The 24,317-nt window shown below is 39.6% G+C and overlaps 1 protein-coding gene across 1 annotated transcript; it reads right to left on the bottom strand.

Annotated features, from left to right (window-relative positions):
* Window positions 1-13,304: 13,304 nt before the first annotated feature.
* On the bottom strand, window positions 13,305-22,131 carry onecut1 (one cut homeobox 1). Its single transcript, XM_062067052.1, has 2 exons — window positions 20,825-22,131; window positions 13,305-13,782 (listed from the first exon to the last, which is right to left on the bottom strand). The coding sequence occupies exons 1-2, from the start codon at window positions 21,885-21,887 to the stop codon at window positions 13,499-13,501; spliced, it is 1,347 nt and encodes a 448-aa protein (XP_061923036.1). The 5' UTR covers window positions 21,888-22,131; the 3' UTR covers window positions 13,305-13,498.
* Window positions 22,132-24,317: the final 2,186 nt, after the last annotated feature.

The following is a 24,317-nucleotide window of genomic DNA, read 5'->3' as shown; positions in this document are numbered from 1 at the left end:
ATGCTAGCTGTATGGACATAATGCATCATTATGCTTCGTATTTTAGGTATATTTCAGCTCATTATATTTTCAGTTTCTGTTTCCTTCAACTTGGACACACACATCTTTACCTTTGGTCATTCTAAGCCAGTCATTTCCAGGAGTTATCTCACCCTCTGAAAAGCCTCCATTTTAGTAATGTTTTTCAAAGTTGTAAAAATGTGTAGAATTAATTATTACATTTCAACATTTCTGTCAACGAAGATATGTGTCAGCCTGCGACACAAGTCATTTTGATAGTAGGCTAATATAGCAAATATATACACTTACATCAGGTCTTGTCTTCATTATGACACTTATATAAGGCTTTACATTTTTTGCGGCTTCAGACAGATTTTTTTTTTTGTATTTTTGGTCCAATATCGCTCTTTCAACATTTTGGGTTGCCGACCCCTGCCCTAAAGTGATACCGATTGGATTTGTTTGCCAGTCTAAACACTTCAAAGTGCTTCAAATCTGATCTTTTCAGATTCAGGCTACATCAGGAGGGAGTCCAAATCCGATTGGAATCTGATCTTTTCAAATGTGACTTCAGTCAAAACGGCAATGTGACCTGAATGCGACCTGTATGGGACTTTTTCGTCAGCTTTGGGCGAGCTACGTCATTCGTGTGCGCAGTGAAAGAAGCAGCCCGCCAGCAGGAGTGGATACTTCATCACAAGAGACAAAAGTCTTTTTTCAACGGCCAAATTTTCGGTGCATCACTAGTCAATATTGCGCAAATAATAGGCTATATGTAATATATAAATATGTATTTTGATTCAGAAGAAATAGCGATTGTTGAAGGACCAGAATGAACGCTGTGGCGTATTTGCTTACATGTTACGTACATTGCGTGAGTTGTTTACGTAAGTGAGTTGAAAAATAAATCTAACGTAGATCCACGCTGATGTCCGTGTTGCCTCTACTTAACAGCCATAAAAAGGTAGAACTCTCCCAAATATATTACACTATATATATATATATATCCATTCATACATTATATTATTTAAATTTATTTTTACGTAAAAAAACAATTTTTTAAGGTGTGGCAACTTTTATTTAATTTTGTAGTAGAAGTAACAGCGACTTCCTTGTTCATTAACGGAATCCGGTCAACTTCCTTTGTTTTCACTTTATCAAACTGCATGCAAGTGACGTCGAGGCCACATTGGGGCCACATTGGAGCCTGTGCGCCTTTACACTGGAGTCTGATAAAGATCATATTTTACTTACACTGTAAACAGTCAGCTGGAAAAAATCAGATTTCGGGAAAATCCGATTTGGGCCATTTTGGCCTGCGGTTTAAACGGACTCTATGACTTCAGCTCCAGACTTCTTCTGTTTGTTGGGTGTTGTCATTACTGACACGGGTGGTGGAAAAGTGTATTACAACTAAGTACTGCTGCAGCCCATACGCAAGCACCACAACTGAGAAAAATATATTTTTGGCAGCCCCCTAGGGGGCGCTTGCAGCCCAACAATGGGAGGAAACACTGCCCTAAAACATTCTTAATTTTTTTTATTTTGTAATGTTTTAAAAAAAATAATATACAGTGTAGTAAAAAATCTATACATTTTTCTATTCTAAACATTTTTATTAGTATATTTACAATAATCGAGTATTTACTTTTTCTTTCATGAAATTGTAACTTTTTTCATTGTGTAAATCACTTTTTGTTCTGATTGGGTGGGAGAGGTCACATGGTTCTACTTGCCATATAGTGAAGCATATATAGTCTTGTCCATTTATTTCTCAAACTGTGGTACACGTACCACTAGTGGTACACAGGCTCCATCTAGTGGCACGCCAAAGAATCACTTGATTAAAGTACAGTGTTTTATTTTCCTATATTCAAACACAGTGTTACTGTTCAAACTGTGTGTAATGTCACATTGGCCTGGCCAAAAAATATTAAATATACTTGTTGAATATAGAACCACTGCCTTGTTTTAATGAATACTTAGGCCTACTAAGCTACTGTGTTTTAATGTTGGTCTTAAAGGTGATACATGGAGAGCCAAGTTTTTTCTAAGGTGGTACCACCGTCATTTCAACCTCAGCAAAATATAGTTTTTAGACTTTATACCACACAACAATATCTAACAGACTAAACAAAAATAGTAATAATAATGACAATAATATACATTTAATAATAAAAATAATGACAGGAGACATGATTTAGAAGCTGGAAATTCCAACAGTTTATTCTCTACTTTTTGTGACTACAGAAAAAACATTTGAACACTGAAAAAAGCTGGATGACATCATCACTTGCCTCTCAAATGTCTTGTCTTTTTTTTTCTTGCTTAGCAATCACAACAGATGATATTGCACGGCACTGAGAAAGCAGTATAGCAAAACTTTGGGGAACAGTCATGACCAAAAAAATCATGGCGGGAACCATACATTGGGAGGGTAACACGCACACTCACACACACACACATTCACACACACTTATTCACACACTGTAGAAACTGGAAACAAAAATATTGTGGGAGAAAACAAAAGCAAAAGCAAAAGCAAATAAAACAAAGAGATTTCATTCAGCAAGTGCAAGCCTAAATCCTCAGTATGGATGATAAGAAAAACGCTTGTTTATTACAAAACCCTTCAAGCATCTTTGCGTGTGAATTGCCGGAGGACACTCCTCTGTGAGTGAGAAACTACGTTCCCCAGCGTTTAGAGGGCCCGATGATTGTCTGAGGCGCCGGAGTATTTGTTGTGACACTTGGAACCAAGCTATACCCATCACATGCTGTACACGGGAACTCCTTATATGGGCAACATGATATCATGGCGGGGGGGAATAATAGGTGCACTTGCTATCAGTCATTCCTTCACAAATACTTTTATATCATAAAATGCAACCTAGACTTAAAAAAACATGAGTTTGAAACATTTTTACTGCATAACCAAATCAATGAAAAGTTGTCTGTACTCATATCAACCTGCTGCATGTAATCAATAAACAAATATCCAAATGTAATGACAACAAAGTATTGTTTTCTTGTCACACAGTTGTGTTATCTTAGTCAATCACAAAACACAATGTTGTACTACAATGCAATTGTGTGACAATAAATGAATAATTCCTGTCAACAGTTACTTTCTTTGGAGTGTACAGGAAACATTAAATGTGAAGAGGATATTTTGGTGATGACTACAGTTTAATTTCAGGAAACTTTCCATGGGAAGTTTAACTGGGGAATTTAGAAACATATTCAAAAGGGGGAAAAAGTATACATTTTATATTACATATTAATACATTTTTATGATCACTATTTGTTTTCAAAAATATTCAAAAGTTAAAATGTTTAAGAAAATTATAAAATTATGGAAAAAAAACCCCACTTACCTAAAAAGTTGTAAGAATAGTTGTTCTAAAACTCTTTTACACCAAGGACAGCCCTCCAAAAATATTTAGCTTTCTAAGTACTGCTACTTTTGTTACTTTTTTGAGAGCCAAAAACAAAATCTAAATATTGAAAACACTTATAAAATTTGGGGAAAAAAACCTTTTTAGTTTTAGGATAGTGGTTCTGAACCTTTTGTAAACCAATTACATCCCTCCAAAATAGTTTGCTTAGTAAGTTTTACTGCTTTTGGTAACGGCCTAAAAACAAAAACAAAAAAAGAAAGATAAAAACAATTAACTAAAATAAAAAACAAAATGTTAAAATATGTGTAAAAGTTACAAGAATTTAAAAACTTTACCTTTTGTTAAATAATGTTGTAGGGTAGTAGTTCCTAAACGTTTAGTGCAACACTCCAAAATATTTCATTTTGTAAGTACTACTGTTTTTGCTACTTTTTGTTAAAGCCGAAAAACAAAAATTAAATGTTAACGTTTGCTAAAAGTAGAGAACATTTAGGGAAATGGTTCTAAAACTTTACTTCCCACCACAATATTTCACAGTGTAAGTATCACTGTTTTAACTACTTTTAGTAGCAGCCAAAAACAGAAACTAAATATTAAAAAAAAAAAAATTACCAAAAAAAATGTAACCCCCCCCCCCAAAAAAAGTAAAAATGTTTTAGAATTATCATTAAATTTATTTTTTATTTTTTACTAATTACCACTTATTTTGCTACTGTTTTGATAGGGGCTTAAAAAGAAAAATAATATTTTGCTTTGCAAGTACCACTGTTCACCTGATTTAGCTTTAAATATATGCTTGTACTCATGCATATATTTAATCATGAAACAATAAAGAACATTACAAGTCAGTTTTGCCGACTCTTTGGTTAACGCGTTAGTCCAATTATTTCATATATATTTCATAAAGTCATCAAAAACGGTGCAGCCTGCTTTCCTGATATCGCCGTTTAAGAATCAATGAGTGCCTTGTGCATATGATGGAAGATACTACCCATGGAAAGTTTCCAGTCACCACTTTGCATGAAAAAAAGGTGAAGCAGAACAATTATGACGACATCAGCAGATATTTCCATAGGAATGAAAATGTGTTGCAGTTTTATTAGACTTTGCTGGTAGTCATGACACAAGTACCTAAGGATCAGATACTAGATGGGGTGAGGCGGCAGTGCCACGGCGATTTTAAAAGAAAAAATAAAGCAAAAGTGTCCAACAAAAAAAAAAAAGAAGAGCTAGTTCCGTGGCACAGCGCCCCCTGGCAGACCGGCTGCCCGGCCTCCACTCCTGTGGCTCCCACTCTGTGTGCATGAAGGCAGCAAAGTGAGCAGGGGCTTGCAGCCCTCGTTACCGCAGATTGTACAGTGGACAGGAGATTGAAAGTCCTACTACGCCTTCTACATTCTATACCCGTGCCAATGATGAATAAATAAATAAAAACTAATTCACAAAAGCCAGTGCTTTTCAACATTATACATATCCCCCCCCCCCACACTTTTTTTGGTTTAAAAATCTTTGGATGTGCATTAATAATACCCTTTTTTTTTTTTTTTTTTTTTTTTTTTTTAGAAAGTCAAAAACAATTAAAAAACACATACACATACAAATATTTCAACAAAGTAGCTCCTGTTTTTGGGAGGAGGGGGTTGGTGTTCTGGCAGTGTTTAAAACACACAGCTGAATAATAACAAACTACAAGGCTGTAACATAAAACTCTTTTTTTTTTCCCTTTGGTTTTTTTCCTCCAAAAAATTCTACTATGTACAAATCTAGAGTTTCTACAAATGCATAAATTAAATTAAAATAGTGGTTCAACTATATGGCAAAAAAAAAAAAAAAAAAAAAAAGCATTTAAATTAAAACACAACACAGAAGTAGTAAAAAAAAAATAGGCTGGGGGGTTGTGAACACAATATCACAGCAGTTGGTTTTACCCTGTAAAAAGCAATCTAGCATTATCATAAAATATGCTTCTCCCTCGTTCTGATACTCATCAACCCTGAAACAACACGCCTTTGCCCCCCTTCCACACACAAAAAAATCATATATTGAACAGTTAGCACACACAAGTTCTGCTTAAGTCGCACAAAGATGCAGAACTCAAAGTTACTATGAGGTATTCAGAGACAATTGGAAAAGTCACGCACGGCCACGGTGAGGGAAGGAGGATTGGGGGGGGGGGGGGGGGGGAAAGACCTTTGGTTTCATCAACACAAGTCGCTTTGGTATGTTTGTCATTGCATGTTTGAGCTGGCGAAAGCACCACAGTGTGATTTCAACTTAAAAAAAACATCTTCGGTTGCGGCCCTTCGACAGGCTTGAGGTATTCACAAGAGAGAGCGAAAAAGGTCAGAGGTCAAGAGCGGTTCAACACTTTGGTTCAAGCAAGGCACTCGTCCTGGGGAGTTTGCTGGACAGAAGGATGGGATTTCAACTAGCGACTACTGGCAGGAACATGGCTGCCCGGAGAGCGAAAGGGGGAGGGACTGATGGTGGCGCAGACCATGAAGTACACACAAGGCGGCCAGGAGGGGAGCGCTATGGGTTATCAGGATGCAGTAGAGCCAACTCGGTTTCAAAATTGGTAGCAAACATGGCGCCCGGGAGTTTTCACCAATCATTTAGGCGATCCTGTGGCCATACTGTCTCTGATGGGTCGAAAGCCCCTCACGTGACCACAGGGCGCCATGATTGCTACCAACTTTGAAACCGAGTTGGGCAAACTCTGTTAGGATTGAAGCAAAAGCTGAGTTAAGTCACATTTTATGGAAAAATATTCCACAAAAAAAAGGTAAAATCTTGCAAAAAAATGTTTAGTTTTTGTTTCAAATTTTGTTTAGTTTTTTTTTTGGGTAGAAACAGTGAGGAACAACAAACAGGACGTTACATAAAGTGACTCAAATATTAGCTTGTTTTAGTCATTGTTTTAGTGTTTTGCAATTCACTTTTACACTAGAATGTGAAAAAACGAAAACTTTTTTTTTTTAGCATGAACTGGGCTAAACTTATTTTCACATTTGCATGACAGTGGACAAAGTTCTGCAAAAAATGTGCATCTGCATTGGAATCATTTTCAAGGTATGCTTTAAAAAATGTTGTTGTCTGAATTTTAGGCCAATTTTTAAAATATATATATTTTAAACTTATTTTTATGCTTACATGACATTACATGACAAGGCAGAAAGAAAAATATTTGCCATTGTTTACATCTTAGTATTAACTTATTTTTACACTTGCATGACAGTGGACAAAGTTCCGCAAAAATTGCGCATCTGCAACATGAATCATTTTCAAGGTATGCTATAAAACATTTTTTTTATTGAAGTTTAGGCCAATTTTTTAAATATATATATATATTTTTAACTTATTTTCACGCTTACATGACAAGGCAGAAAGAAAAATATTTGCCATTGTTTACATCTTAGTATTAACTTATTTTTACACTTGCATGACAGTGGACAAAGTTCCGCAAAAATTGCGCATCTGCAACATGAATCATTTTCAAGGTATGCTATAAAACATTTTTTTTATTGAAGTTTAGGCCAATTTTTTAAATATATATATATATTTTTAACTTATTTTCACGCTTACATGACAAGGCAGAAAGAAAAATATTTGTCACTGTTTACATCTTAGTACTAACTTATTTTTACACTTGCGTGACAGTGGACAATGTTCAAAGTTCCATACAAAAATGTGCATCTGCAACATGATTCATATCTGCAGTATTGTTTTTGTTTTTTATTGATGTTTAACACCGATTGTTTCATATCTTTTTGCATTTCGGTTCACTAATTTTACACTTGCATGACAAGTAACCCAGTGGGCACAAGACATTGATTCAACGTTGATTGTACATACATGTCCTTTAAAACTGACTTTGAAACAACGTTGCAAAATAGTTGTAATTGTAAATTGAGACAACGTTGGATCAACGTCGTTGGTTGGGAAATGACCACATTTCAAAAGGGAAATCAACTTTGACATTGAATAAACGTTGTCAAAGAGCATGTTGTTTCAACTTTGTATTTGTGTTGTAGAATATTGGTTGGAAAATGACCAAAATTCAATGGTCAAATAAACATCAGAACCAAACGTTGATTAAACGTCAAAAGTTGCTCAACATCAGGACTTAATTCAACAAGTTCTCAACGTTGTTTTAATGTCTTGTGCCTGCTGGGAAGAATGAACAAAAAAGTGAGCTGCAGATGAAAATATCTAATAAAAGTGAAACTATCAGTCAGCCGTTAACTTAGTGTTACACTTGCGTGACAAAGATGTAAAAAAAAAAAAAAGGAAAATATTTCTCGTTTTTACATTTCAGAATTAACAGAGCACATAAAATAAAATGACCATAAAAAATGCGCACCTTCGCAATATTCTTTTCATCGAAGTTTAAGACTGAATGTTTGAATATCATTTAGGTTCACTTATTTTTACACTTGCATGACGAGTAGGAATGAACAAACAAGTGAGCTGCAGATGAAAATATCTGATAAAAGTGAAACTATCAATAACTTAGTGTTACACTTGCGTGACGAATATTTAAAAAAAAAAAGGAAAATATTTCTTGTTTTCACATTTCAGAATCAACACAGCTGACCTTATTTTTACACATTCGTGACAGTAAAATGACCATAAAAAATGCGCACCTTCGCAACATTCTTTTCATCGAAGATTAAGACTGAATGTTTGAATATCATTTAGGTTCACTTATTTTTACACTTGAGCTGCGGATGAAAATATCAAACAAAAGTAAAATGATCAGTCATAAAAGGGGTTAACTTGTTTTTACATTTGCTACCTGTTGACTATTTTTGCTCGCTATGCTATCAGGCTAACAGTTAGCATATGGACAGCTTTTTCCCTGCAAACACACACTGTCAGTTCCTTTTTAAAAAAAAAAGTTTTTACAACAAAACGATCCCAATTTGGATACAAAGCACCCCCTGGCCTTTGCATGTGTGTATCTATGGTTGCACCATCATATATTAAAACTGCACCACTTGACCATTAGACTGAAGCAAGAGCAGGAGTGCATGGGGGATAAAGACACACAATATTGTTTTTTTGAACTTCGCTCACAGAGGCCGTGCGATGACATTGAGAAAAAAAAAAAAAAAAAAAAAAAAACACAAGAAGAAGAATAAAAAGATCTTTGGTTATCTTTGGTATCGTCAAAGTGATAGAAATCACACATGGAACTTGAGTGAGGTAGCATCTTTGGTTTCACACTAGAAAACATCAGCAGGTGACACATTTGTTGTTGTTTGGTTTGGTTTTTCTTTTTCTTTGGGTGATTCTTCTGATGAATGTAGAGCTGCTAACCGTAGCCTTGAGGAAGGGGAGGGCAAGGAGGAGAACGATGACAAGGGGGGCCCGGCTAATTTATCAAACGTGCTACGCCCTCCAACCCCACCCCCCCCCCCGCTCCGTGTAGTGCTTTCCTCCTTGTGCTGAAATGCATAGCTTTGCTTTCCAGGCTTTGGATGAACGGGTCGTCGCTATCGATCCTTTTCCACTTGACGTGTTTGATGACACAAAATGAATCAAAGAAAAAGGCAAAGGGCGTCGGCGGCTCACCGTGACAACGCTCACCACGTGTTCTGATTGGCCCTCACCGTTACATTCACATCACTCACTTGGGAAGATACAACTGATTCTAGAAGGCGTCCGTCCGTAAGGCAAAATGTTCATTAACATACAGCATGAGCAGCTTAATGGTGACCCCAAACTGATTGCGAATGTGTGCCATTGGTAAGGTAGTGGTCCACATAGCTGACCTTAGTTCAATCCCTCTAAATGTCAACAGTGGTAAGACAAAATAAATGATAAAGAAAATTGATTTAGAATGTTGAGCCATTGGTAGTGTAGTGGTTCACACAGTTGACTTGAGTGCTGTCCAATATTTCAGCTCTGCACTAAAGGCAGGAGCCACTGATAGTGGTTTGGTTTGCATAGCTGACTTTCATCAAATCACCACCACCCCGAAAAAAAATCAATGCACAATTTAGTAAATAAAGCCACCGGTAGTGTAGTGGTTCACAAAGCTGACTTTCATGCAATAACTAAATGGCCTGCTCAGTGGGCCTTGTGGTTAGAGTGTCCGCCCTGAGATCGGTAGCCTTAGGTATACCTAAGACTATACAAATGGGACCCATTACCTCCCTGCTTGGCACTCAGCATCAAGGGTTGGAATTGGGGGTTAAATCACCAAAAATGATTCCCGGGTGTGGCCACCGCTGCTGCTCACTGCTCCCCTCAGGACACATTTCACCACACCTAGTGTGTGTGTGACTATTGTTGGGACTTTAACTTTAATTTTTTAACTTAAATAGGTGAGCGGGGATGGTCCACAACTCTGTACGGGATAAATAACAAAGAAAAAAAATTGGAAAAAACGACATAAGTGCTCCATTGGTAGCGTAGTGCTTCACATAATTGAAGTCAGCTGGGGTAGGCTGCTGCTTCTACAGTGACTCTAAACAAAATAAAGAAAATGGATTACTATAGAATAATGCCACTTTGGTAGTGTAGTGGTTCGCGTAATTAATGTCAGCTGTGGTAGGCTCCAGCCCCTAAATTGATCCTAACTCAAAAGAAAATGATTATAATGATTACAAAGCCACATTCACATAATTGACTTACAGCTGTCCTATAAGTCATCTGGGGATAGGCTCCTAAAGTCACCCTAATCAGGCCTAACTCCAAACAAAATGGATGGTTATAGAATAAAGCAAATTAGGCAGTGTTGATGTCAGCTGGGGTAGCCTCCAGCTACTACAGTGACCGTTGACAAGTCTAACTAAAGAAAACGGATAATTACAGATTTAATCAACTTTGGCAGGGTAGTGGTTCATTATAGCAGCCCTAAAAGTCAGCTGTGGTAGGCTCCAACTCCTAGAGTCAGCCTAATTAGGCCTAACGCCAAAGAAATTGGATAATGGAATAAAGCAACTTGGGTGGTGTAGTGGTACACGCAATTGAAGTCGGCTGGTGTAGGCTCCAGCTCCCACAGTCAGTCTAATCAGGCCTCGTGTCATTTTTTACATAATTGACTTACAGCTGCCCTATAAGTCATCTGGGGTAGGCTCCAGCTCCTACAGTCACCCAAATCAGGCCTAACTCCAAAGAAAATGGCTGGAAATAGAATAAAGCAACTTTGGCGGTTCACAAAATTGATGTCAGCTCTGGTAGGCTCCAGCTCATACATTGACCGTTGACAAGTCTATCTAAAGAAAATGAATAATTAGAGAATAAATCAACTTTGGCAGGGTAGTGGTTCATTATAGCAGCACTATAAGTCAGCTGTGGTAGGCTCCAACTCCTAGAGTCAGCCTAATTAGGCTTAACTCCAAAGAAAATGGATAATGGAATAAAGCAACTTGGGTGGTGTAGTGGTACACGCAATTGAAGTCAGCTGGGGTAGGCTCCAGCTCCCACAGTCAGTCTAATCAGGCCTCGTGTAATTTTTTACATAATTGACTTACAGCTGCCCTGTTCATTATAAGTCAGCTGTGGTAGGCTCCAACTCCTAGAGTCAGCCTAATTAGGCTTAACTCCAAAGAAAATGGATAATGGAATAAAGCAACTTGGGTGGTGTAGTGGTACATGCAATTGAAGTCAGCTGGGGTAGGCTCCAGCTCCTACAGTCAGTCTAATCAGGCCTAACTCCAAAGAAAATGAAGGGTTATAGAATAAAGCAACTTTGGTAGTGTAAGCGGCTCACAAAATTGATGTCAGCTCTGGTAGGCTCCAGCTCATACAGTGACCGTTGACAAGTCTAACTAAAGAAAACGGATAATTACAGATTTAATCAACTTTGGCAGGGTAGTGGTTCATTATAGCAGCCCTAAAAGTCAGCTGTGGTAGGCTCCAACTCCTAGAGTCAGCCTAATTAGGCCTAACGCCAAAGAAATTGGGTAATGGAATAAAGCAACTTGGGTGGTGTAGTGGTACGCGCAATTGAAGTCGGCTGGTGTAGGCTCCAGCTCCCACAGTCAGTCTAATCAGGCCTCGTGTAATTTTTTACATAATTGACTTACAGCTGCCCTATACGTCATCTGGGGTAGGCTCCAGCTCCTACAGTCACCCAAATCAGGCCTAACTCCAAAGAAAATGGCTGGAAATAGAATAAAGCAACTTTGGCGGTTCACAAAATTGATGTCAGCTCTGGTAGGCTCCAGCTCATACATTGACCGTTGACAAGTCTATCTAAAGAAAATGAATAATTAGAGAATAAATCAACTTTGGCAGGGTAGTGGTTCATTATAGCAGCACTATAAGTCAGCTGTGGTAGGCTCCAACTCCTAGAGTCAGCCTAATTAGGCTTAACTCCAAAGAAAATGGATAATGGAATAAAGCAACTTGGGTGGTGTAGTGGTACACGCAATTGAAGTCAGCTGGGGTAGGCTCTAGCTCCTACAGTCAGTCTAATCAGGCCTAACTCCAAAGAAAATGAAGGGTTATAGAATAAAGCAACCTTGGTAGTGTAAGCGGCTCACAAAATTGATGTCAGCTCTGGTAGGCTCCAGCTCATACAGTGACCGTTGACAAGTCTTACTAAAGAAAATGGATAATTAGAGATTAAATCAACTTTGGCAGGGTAGTGGTTCATTATAGCAGCCCTATAAGTCAGCTGTGGTAGGCTCCAACTCCCAGAGTCAGCCTAATTAGGCCTAACTCCAAAGAATATGGATAATGGAATTAAGCAACTTCGGTGGTGTAGTGGTACACACAATTGAAGTCGGCTGGGGTAGGCTCCAGCTCCTACAGTCAGTCTAATCAGGCCTAACTCCAAAGAAAATTGATGTTTACAGAACAAAGCAACTTTGATCCTGAGTGGTTCACCAAAGTGAAGTCAGCTGGGGTTGGCTCCAGCTCCTACGGTAACTGTAAACTAATTTAACTAAATAAAATGGATGATTATAGATGATTATATCCCCAGTGGTTCACATAATTGACTTAGAGCTGCCCTATAAGTCAGCTGTGGTAGGCTCCAGCTCCTACAGTTAGCCTAATCAGGTCTAACTCCAAAGAAAATTGATGATTATTGAATAAAGCGACTTTCATAGTGTAGAAATTCATGTAATTTAAGTCAGCTGGGGTAGGTTCCAGCACCTACAGTGACAGTTAAACAAGCCTAACTGAAGGAAATGAATGATTAAAGAAACAAGTGCCTTTGGCTGTGTCGTGCTTCACAAAGATTTACAAATGAAGAAATGGATGGTGATTAAGAATGTTGAGCTTTTGGTAGCGTAGTGGTTCATATAGCTGACTTTTGTGCAATCCCTCAATAAGTCAGCTGGGGTAGGCTCCAGTGCCCATGAATTGGATACGTGGTCAGTGGATGGATGATTTAGACTGTGGAGCCACTGGGAGTGGAGCGGTTCACAGAGTAGACTTGCACGCTGTTGCCCCGATATGAGCTGGGATAGGTTCCAGCTTGTGTGGAGATGGAGTGATGTATGAATGATTGAGAAAACCAGCAGCAGTGTCGAGGTTATCAACTACATCTTTGGTCAAAGCACTGCTGCTGCGGTTTCAAACGATGTTTCAGCACGTGGAAGGAAAGCACTACATCACACTGCGGACTTTGGTTGGCTTTCAAACTACGCTTTTTGGGGCTTTTTTTTCTTTTCTTTCCGGAACAGTCCGTGGATCCAAGAAACAACAACAATCCAGCAACAATCGCTCCTGTGGGATTGAGTTTTCTTGAACGTTGATTGGCCAAATCCCACCGGAGCTCCGCCTTCTTGGTTGTTTTTGATTGAGAAGCTCCACTTTAAGATGAGTGATAGATTGATGCTGGGGAGTGAGGGGGTGTAGTAAAGCTAGAGACCAATGAGAGTAGGGGGCTAGGGGGCAAGGGGGCGGGGTCAAACTGTGGCCTTTTTGCAGTGTGTTACACAAACATGTCAAAGCAGGTCGAACAAGAAGTCTTTGGTTTGTTTTTTCTCATCTTTGGATACTATAAATATCAATATAGTACAGATTTAAGGGCAAAAAAAAAAAAAAAAAAAAAAGTTTGTAAGTTTCTCTAAAGTTTTAAAGCTTTTCCACCGAGTCAAGTCCATGAGTTAAGGTCAAAGCGCTCCCGTCGTTCATGCTTTGGTGCAGGCGTTCGGCCCGCCCGGGTGACCGGAGCCGTCGTCGACCCATTTGTCCAAGCTGCGGCGCCGCGCATTCATGAAGAAGTTGCTGACGGTGGTCAACTCCAGGCCCAGCTGCTGTGCGATGGTCAGCTGCAGCTCTTTGGACGGACGCTTGTTCTCCTTGAAGATGGCGTGGAGGGTCCGCCGCTGCACGTCCGTGAACACCAGGCGGGGCTTCTTGGTCACGTTGCCCCGCTCGCTGTGTCCGTGGTCCTGTTCCTTGCGCTTGCAGGCTGCAAACACAAGAGGGAAAGGGTTTGTGAGTTGTCGATCGTTGATTGATTGATTGAAACTTTTATTAGTAGATTCCACAGTGCAGTACATATTCCGTACAATTGACCACTAAATGGTAACACCCGAAGACGTTTTTCAACTTGTTTAAGTCGGGGTCCACGTTAATGAATTCATGGTACAAATATATACTATCAGCATAATACAGTCATCACACAAGTTAATCATCAGAGTATATACATTGAATTATTTACACTATTTACAATCCGGGGGGTTGGAAGAGGAGGGGATTGGGGCGGGCTTAGTAGGATATGTACAGCGAGCGGTGAACATAGTGAGCTCAGAAAGCATAAGAACAAGTATATACATTTGATTATTTACATTTGATTATTTACAATCCGGGTAGGTGGGATGTGGTGGGTCGAGGGGGTTAGTCTAGGGTTGTAGCTGCCTGGAGATGTTCTTTTAGTGCGGTTTTGAAGGAGGATAGAGATGCACTTTCTTTTACACCTGTTGGGAGTGCATTCCATATTGATGTGGCATAGAAGGAGAATGAGTTAAGACCTTTGTTAGATCGGAATCTGGGTTTAACGTGGTTAGTGGAGCTCCCCCTGGTGTTGTGGTTATGGCGGTCATTTACGTTATGGAAGTAGTTTGACATGTACTTCGGTATCAGGGAGGTGTAGCGGATTTTATAGACTAGGCTCAGTGCAAGTTGTTTTACTCTGTCCTCCACCCTGAGCCAGCCCACTTTGGAGAAGTGGGTAGGAGTGAGGTGGGATCTGGGGTGGAGGTCTATAAGTAATCTGATAAGCTTGTTCTGGGATGTTTGGAGTCTAGATTTGAGGGTTTTGGAGGTGCTGGGGTACCAGGAGGTGCATGCGTAATCGAAAAAGGTTTGAATGAGAGTTCCCGCTAGAATCTTCATGGTGCTTTTGTTAACCAGAGAGGAGATTCTGTAGAGAAATCTTGTTTGTTGGTTGACCTTTTTGATTACCTTGGTTGCCATTTTATCACAGGAAAGATGACTCAACTGTAGAGAGTAACAGGCATCTATTTTAAGTTAGTGCATGCCTTAGTTTATATTTGTTTGAGGTACTTTCATAAGGTATTACTTATATATCTAGTGGTACGCCAAATAATTACGTGATAAAGTACAGTGTTTTATTTTCCTATATTCAAACACAGTGTAACTGTTCAAACTGTGTGTAATGTTACAGTGGCCAAAAAAGTAAATACACTTATTACATAAAATCTCTGCCTTGTATTTGAATGAATACTTAGGCCTACTATGCTACTGTATTTTAATGTTGGTCGTCATAATTAATGGTACGTATTTTGAGAACCACTGATGTATACTATATATTAGGGATGCAATTTTTTTAAAATTAAAATCTGAATCGCGATTCTTATTACCCCAATTCTAAATTGAGTAATGATTTTCAAAAATATATGAATTTTTTTTTGTAAATTTTTGTTTACTATTATTATTATTATTATTATTTTTCTTTTTTCTTTTACAGCAGTCAGTTTTTAAACATATTTTTTAGGCTGTTCCATGCAATCAGAAGGAGCTTTCCCAAACTGTAACCTGCTTTGAAAAAGTTTCATTATAATTATTATACCAAATCGAAGAATCGAGAATCGTGTTGAATTGAGAATCGATTCTGAATCGAATCGTCACCCAAAGAATCGGAATCAGATCCAAAGATCGCACCTCTACTACAGTATATATAGTTTCCTTGTACACTGTAAACATTTTCATTGTAAATTCACAGCAAATGTCTGGCTAAAAATGCATTACTTTCACAGTAATATTTATATTTATTTACGCAAAATATCTTGACAGTAATATACTGTAACTGTAGAGATGTGATTTAACGGTTAATTACCATAACATCAGAACTAAATGCTGTAACTTCAGTTTGAATGTACAGTAAGTTGCTGTGATATTAAATAGGACTATGATTTATTATTACGATTACATTATATTTCATTGTGAAATAACAGTTAATTGCTGTGAAATATAAGCATATCATATTTTTTTACAGTTTTACAAATCTTGTAAGATTCTGTGTAAGCACCTGATGGTGTACAGCTTGACCTCGGAACGGATTAATTCAACATATAATCAATTCAATGGAAAAATAATTGTTTCAATGACCGAACAAATTGGAGTTTAATCAGCTTCCAACAGATTAGGTTCAACCTTTGACCATCATGCGATCTATTATATTCACAACCTCCACCAGGAGATTATGTAATCGCCAGGGTTTGTTTGTCTGTCTGCGAGTTAGGTATTGTTGTCCGTTTGATAGCAGCATAACTCAAAAAGTTATGGGCTGATTTTAATGAAAGGTTTAGTAGATGTCAGAAATGGGATAGGCAACAAGTGATTAGATTCGACCTCACGTTTATATTCCCTGTATGTGTACAGTATATGTTAGCGGCCTCGCCTCCACCCACACAGACAAAGAGAGTGGATGATTGACAAGAGGGTTCACTCCGTTTATTTCATTCTGTTATAGAACAAACCCTCTTGCAGTCTGTTTGGATTTTATAAATCCTTTGACACCCTGCGGTTTGTTTGTATGTCTGTTTGTTAGTTAGCAACATAGCTCAAAAAGGTATGGCCGGATTTGGATGAAAGTGAAAGGGAAATGTCAGGTACGAACCGATTAAATCAGGGGTGTCAAACTCATTTTAAATCGGGGGCCACATGGAGAAAAATCTACTCCCAAGTGGACCGGACTGGTAAAGTCACAGCACGATAACTTAAACATAAAGACAACTTCAGGTTGTATTCTTTGTTTGAAAATAAAACAAACATTTACAAATCATAATGTTGTTTTTTTTTTTTTTACACTTACTTGTTGCGGTTAATAGTATTCTACCTTTATTTGTCTTTATTTATACTTTCTGAATAAATTATGTGATAATGTTCATCAGTCAACTCATTGGTGTTAAAGATAAAAAAAATAATATCAAAATCAAATTACAGGATGTACTGATGTACTAACATCATGTAGTTTATTATTTTTATTTTATTTTTTTACATATATAGCATAATCTACATAGATACAAAAAATTGCTATTGCGACATCTACTGGACACATTTAGAACAGCAGTTTATTTCATTCAAAAATTTGGGCTCATTTTTATACTTAACAAACTCATTCCGCTGGCCGGATAAAACCTGTTTGGGGGCCTGATCCGGCCCGCGGGCCTTACGTTTGACATCCCTGGGTTAAGTACTACCACATTTTTCTATAAATAAAATGCAATTCTGGAATGGGACACTGCCAAATGTTTCTGTTATTGCATGTGGAATACTAAACTCTTGATGACAATCTATGCAATATGGTAACGTGCAATATTTTTAAAGTGAGGGAGTGTGTGTGTTGGACTGTTTTGATGACTGTTTAAATTTTTGTTTGTTTCTTTGCATTGCACTGATGGATGACACTTAAACTTGTTGGTAACCGTGATGACAATGACAATAAATGGATTGTATTACATTCCATTTTATTCTAAATAGGATAGGTAACAACTGATTAGATTTTGGGAGTGATCCGCATCACGATCTGGGTTTAGGACTTTTTTTAAAGGATTATTTTCTTGAAGGAGTGCTTTTCTGGTCATGTCTATTGTTTGACCAGAAACCTTCTAAAATATTCATTTATTTCTGGACATAAATATAGTGGAAAGCATAAAGGTTCGCTTTTACAAATTAGTCTCAAACAATTCATGTTGAAAATGTTCCTACCCAACTCCTAACTTAAAATCAGGACATTTGATTGATTCCTGGAAAATTATTTCATCTAAGAAGAACAAATCAAGTGAGTGCAACATGAGCTTCCTAGATATCAAAGACCAATTAACAATAATCCACAAATACAGCAATTTTTATACAAAAATATGTCAAAACTGTAATTTGTAAAAAAAACAACTATATATTTTATTCTTCACCTCCAATTATTATGTAGTGGTTCACATTATTACAATTAAGACTATCAAGGCTATATTAACATCATGGTTTTGTTGAATATGCTCAAAAAAGTATTTAAACACACACTGAAATATATCAACCAATTTTTATCTTTAAAACGTTAACGTGTCTTGTATTCAAGTTAGCATTTCAGCTAGCTAGCGATTAGTACGCTAGCTGCTTCTCGAGAAAATGAGCAGAATCACAATTTGCTTTTTCAACATGTGGTAAACAATCACAATTTTACAATAGTTCACATGGATTAGTTATTTGTATAGGATCAATGTTCTCTCAGTGTGCTCTGGTTAACAGTGTCTGTGGATGAATGTTAAATTGGAAGATTCATGCACACAACTTTCATACCTATCCAAATAAAGAAGAGGGCTATAAGTTAAAGTCCATATTAACGCATGCTGTTAATCTCCAATATAATATATTTTGGTGAGAATTGAAACAAATCGATCCACAGACACCGTTGAGTCAGCAAAGTGCCAATGAACGCTGTCCATGGTGCTGAAAACAATCAACCCCCAGCTCCTACTGTAGAACACACTCATGTAACACACATTTAAACAACATCTAGATCTCTCTGTTTGATCACCTTCACACTGACACATCCAACCTAATCAAATACAGATTTATGGACCAGGAGGGGGCAGAGTTGGGCTGCTGCCGACCCGATAAGAACTATAAGGCTCTCCAATAAGTGCATCTACACACACAATGCAATATTTAACTGGAATTTTACCAAGAGCACAGCACTATTGATGAATCAACACTGAGCATTATTTCCCACACATCTCCCAACCTTTTTGCCACCTGAAGCACACTCGACATTAACGTCATTATTTTGTGCAAAGCGTACACTGGCGCCCTCATATCAGAGCACCTGATTATCAAGACCAGCAGCTTGTATCCACTGCTGCTAAATATTAACTGCTGGTGTCAGAGCTGCTATAAATCAGCAGGAGTGAAGGCCATGCAGACAGCAGGAGAACCTGCAGCGCGGCCCATGGCTCAGCTTGGAACATATACGCACGTACACACACACACACACACACACACACACACACACACACACACACACACACACACACACACACACACACACACACACACACACACACACACACACACACACACACACACACACACACACACACACACACACACACACACAAATACACGTGCATGCACAAACACTCTGCGGCTGCTCAGCTAATCATTACAAGCACACAGATAACTTCACACACAACACACACACACACACACAATCACACACACTGGGTGCACGGAGGTGACGACAAAGACAACACAACTCCGCGCGCAAAAGGGTGCACATTCTGGCTGCAGGACATGCTCTAAATATTACATGAATTAAACAACAATCTACTGATAAACCAGCCAATACACATCAAAACATATACGCACATTTTTAAACATGATATTGTGTTTTGTGTTGCATTATGGTGGGAATAATTAAATATATAAAGGGGGGGGGGGCCTGAGATGAATTTCAAAGGTTTAAAAATCAATAATAATATCAGACATACACACGCGCGTGCACGTGCGCGCGCACACAAACACAATAGTTCACATAGGGACGAGGGGATCAATAACTGCAGGGCTCACTGATCAAATATCCGAAATAATTTTTCACATTATCTTTTCAAATATTTGGTAAGTGTGTGCACACATGGTATATAATTAAATATATGGCATGTTAAATATTAGACTGTGTCATGTTTACAGGGAAATGGCAAAAATAATCTTTGAAATTCTGACTATTAGGCCATTTTTTTAAAAATCTCATTGAATACAATAATATTCATTATTCAATATAGTAATAATAATAATAATGATAATAACAATAATAAGAATAATACATATACATTTCCAAGAGTTGCACGCCGCATTTGTTTTTACAGCTATTTTATAATTGAAAAAATTATGTGCACTCACCCAGACACACACACACACACACACACACACACACACACACACACACACACACACACACACACACACACACACACACACACACACACACACACACACACACACACACACACACACACACACACACACACACACACACACACACACACACACACACACACATAAAACAGCAGCTGCACAAAAAAAGAACTAATCAATTGCGATTACACACACACACACGCACACACTCACACACACACACACACACACTCACACACACACACACACACACACACACACACACACACACACACACACACACACACACACACACACACACACACACACACGCATATGTACACACCTTGCACTGATATATGGCCTCGATTTTCAAAACCAAAAAGATTAGACTCCATATAGCATCAAATAATCCAATCCCCCCCCCCAAAAAACGTCCAATTGCGTGCGTTTGAGTGTGTGCGTGTGAGCGTGTCACCAATTGGCGCCCTAATTGACTCCTGACCACCACAGGGACAAATTAATTCAGAGGTCTATCAGTTAATTAAAGACACCAAAACACACCCCAGAGTGGAAATAAATAAATAAATAAATAAATAAATAAATAAATAAATAAATAGAAACCAATTGAACAGCAATGCAATGTGCGATAATAACACCACTTTTAGGTTTTTTCCACCACAGTAAGGCCAAATGTCTATTTGCATCCCTGCACCCACGCGGTGTGTTTACAAGACCAAAAAAAAAAGGCTGATCACTTGCATCTCCACCAAAATAAACACATCCCTAACGATTCCTGGCTCACGGATCGACTTACTTACATGAGCACGGGGTCGATATTTGGTGGTAAAATTACACCAAAAATGTTGCACATGCACAATTACCCCAATAATCTGCGCCAGGGGTGCAAATATTAGACTTGTTATTTTTCATTTTGCATGCATTTGATTGGAAAATCCCTGCACAAAAAACAACAACAACATAATATGCACAAATGAACAGGCTTGTTGGATTATTATTCGAATAAGAATCAATGTTAATCAAGATTTATGGAAGGAAAATGTAGGAAAAAAATGTTGCTTTACCGAGGCTTCGCTCACCTGCGAGCCTGAGTGCACTCATGCGCTGGAACTCAGGCTCCTGCAGCCACTTCCACATCCGCCGAAAGGTCTCCCTCCCGGACTTGAGCTTGGACCAGGGCTTGGGGTTCCTCAGCAGGTCGGAGAGGGTCCCCTGGGACCTGCACAGGACCCGCTGGGCAAAGATGGCTTGGGGGATGCTGTAGCGCTTGAGCTCCGTGGTGATCCTCTGCGCCACCTCCTTGGTGTTCACCTCCTCCATCTGGCCTCCGCCCGCACCGGCGCCGCCGTTGATGGCTCCTTGCTGCCCGAGACCGGAGGCCTGCTCCCGGCCGCCCACCAGCCCCTGGCCGTGGCCCTGCGCTCCGAGATGGGCGTGGGGGTGGTGGTGCAGGCCGTTGAGCTGCACCATCCCCGCCGAGGAGCTCATGTGCTGCTCGGCGTGTCGACCCAGCATGGCGGGGTGGTGCGCCTCGAAGCCGCTGGGGGTGAGCATCTTCTCGCCGGGCATGGCGGCGCCCGGGTGCGCGTAGGGCGGGAGGCCGGCCTGGCTGGTGTGGATGCCGGCCAGACCGGAGCCGGACAGCGGGGAGAGACTCTGGCCCATGCAGGGGTCCTTGTGGTGGTAGGCGGGGTAGAGGCTGTTCATGGGCGCCAGGCTGCGGTCCTCCCGCATGAGCGTGAAGCTGCCGCTGACATTCCCGGGGATCCTCTGGTGGGGATGCGGGTGCGGATGGTGCGGGTGATGGTGGTGATGGTGGTGGTGGTGATGGGGAGGAAACTTGTCGGACACGGTGGAGATGGGGGGCAGAGGCTGAAGGGGGGTCAGGGTGGTGTAGGTGCTGCTCGCACTCATCCCGGGGGCCTCGCACATGCTGATGGCGGGGTGCAGGTGCCCCGGGTGGTGGTAGTCTCCGCCGTCCAGGAGGGTCGCCATGCCCATCGCGCGGTGGCTCTGCAGACCCCGCGGGTGGGGACGGGAATGCGGGCTGTGGCCGCTCAGCAGCTCCCCGTGGCCGGTCACGGACTCATGGCTCACTCCGTGCAGGTCGCCGATGTTTTCCATCGACAGCTGGGCGTTCATTCTGTGGACCAACCATCTATGTGACCTGCGTAGCCCCCCGAAGTCCTCGCACGCAGGAAACTTCTTTTGTTGCAGCCTCCTCGCCTTCAAAAAAAAAAATGTTCTTCCTATCAACCTAAAAAAAAAAAAAATATATACCTTTGATTCGTCTTCAAAAATGTGTTCTCGAGCGTAATTTTGAAAAAAAAAAAAAGAGTCCTATTTCCTGATGATGATGATGATAATAATAACAACAAGTCAAGCCCCCCCACCGCCGGCCAGCTGTCCTTGCGCTCCGGTCGTGTGCCGCGCCATCTCTCTGAATGTCCACCGGCCGACACCGCAGCGCTGCACATCGTCTGCACATGCGCATGGAGCCGCCCTTTCTCTCTCTCTCTCTGCTCTCGCCACGTGACCACGCCCATTTCTATGACGCCACCGAGTTTATTAATGAAGCGAGGCAGGGGCGGGGAAAAACAACCGATTGAAGCTTATTTTCACTTGCTGAAACAAATACAATGCACGTGTAGGAAGGTTTTTTTTTAATTGAATAATTAACAAAAAAAAACAACCTTGTTGAAATGATCCTAAAAACATCATGGCGTCCTTGTCACATGAAGGAGCTTTGATAAGCTTCATCTTTGACTAAAGTTTTTTTGGAGTGTCCTCAGAAACAGAAGATTTTGAACATATTTTGCCAAGGGTTTTTGCCATCATGTCTTGAAAAACAGAAGCGCATTACCATCTAAAAAACAGACTATTGTCATGTATAGAGGATCTTTAACTCACTATTTTGCAGAACTGTGGATCCCCAAAAAATGAGTAGCGTGCTCTTGTCATAGTGAGGATCTTTTTTTGTAGTAGGTTCTTAACTTCTACAAAATCACCAGTCAAAGATCCCCTATATGCCAGGAGGAACCTGCCATTTTTGTCTTTATTGAGAACCTTTGTCAAGGGTTTTTGCCATCAAGTCTTGAAAAACAGAAGCGCATTACTGTCTAAAAAACAGACTATTGTCATGTATAGAGAAGATCTTTGACTCACTATTTTGCAGTACAGTGGATCCCAAAAATGAGTAGCGTGCTCTTGTCATAGTGAGGATCTTTGACTAAAGTTTTTTGCAGTGGGTTCTTAACTTCTACAAAATCACTAGTAAAAAAAGATCTATATGCCAGGAGGAACCTGACGTTTTTGTCTTTATTGAGAATCTTTGTCAAGGGTTTTTGCCATCAGGTCTTGAAAAACAGAAGCGCATTACTGTCTAAAAAACAGACTATTGTCATGTATAGAGAAGATCTTTGACTCACTATTTTGCAGTACAGTGGATCCCAAAAATCAGTAGCATGCTCTTGTCATAGTGAGGATCTTTGGCTAAAGTTGTTTGCAGTAGGTTCTTAACTTCTACAAAATCACTAGTCAAAGATCCTCTATATGCCAGGAGGAACCTGCCGTTTTGGTCTTTATTGAGAATTTTTGTCAAGGGTTTTTGCCATCAGGTCTTGAAAAACAGAAGCACATTACTGTCTAAAAAACAGACTATTGTCATGTATAGAGGATCTTTGACTCACTATTTTGCAGTACAGTGGATCCCGACAATCAGTAGCGTGCTCTTGTCATAGTGAGGATCTTTGACTAAAGTTTTTTGCAGTGGATTCTTAACTTCTACAAAATCACTGGTCAAAGATCCTCTGTATGCTAGGAGGAACCTGCCGTGTTTGTCTTTATTGAGAATCTTTGTCAAGGGTTTTTGCCATTGGGTCTTGGAAAACAGAAGCGCATTACTGTCTAAAAAACAGACAATTGTCATGTATAGAGGATCTTTGACTCACTATTTTGCAGTAGTGTGGATCCCAACAATCAGTAGCGTGCTCTTGTCATAGTGAGGATCTTTTTTTTGTAGTAGGTTCTTAACTTCTAAAAAATCACCAGTCAAAGATCCTCTATATGCCAGGAGGAACCTGCCGTTTTTGTCTTTATTGAGAATCTTTGTCAAGGGTTTTTGCCATCAGGTCTTGAAAAACAGAAGCACATTACTGTCTAAAAAACAGACTATTGTCATGCATAGAGGATCTTTGACTCACTATTTTGCAGAGCTGTGGATCCCGACAATCAGTAGCGTGCTCTTGTCATAGTGAGGATCTTTGACTAAATTTTTTTACAGTAGGTTCTTAACTTCTAGAAAATCCCTAGTCAAAGATCCTCTATATGCCAGGAGGAACCTGACGTTTTTGTCTTTATTGAGAATCTTTGTCAAGGGGTTTTTGCCATCAGGTCTTGAAAAACAGAAGCGCATTGCTGTCTAAAAAACAGACTATTGTCATGTATAGAGGATCTTTGACTCACTATTTTGCAGTACAGTGGATCCCAAAAATGAGTAGCGTGCTCTTGTCATAGTGAGGATCTTTTTTTGTAGTAGGTTCTTAACTTCTACAAAATCACCAGTCAAAGATC

This window comes from Entelurus aequoreus, linkage group LG02 (genome assembly GCF_033978785.1).
Source record: "Entelurus aequoreus isolate RoL-2023_Sb linkage group LG02, RoL_Eaeq_v1.1, whole genome shotgun sequence".
NCBI classification, from domain to species: Eukaryota; Metazoa; Chordata; class Actinopteri; order Syngnathiformes; family Syngnathidae; genus Entelurus; species Entelurus aequoreus.
The sequence above is the reverse complement of the archived record's forward strand: the minus strand, read 5'-3'. Positions and strand labels throughout refer to the sequence as shown.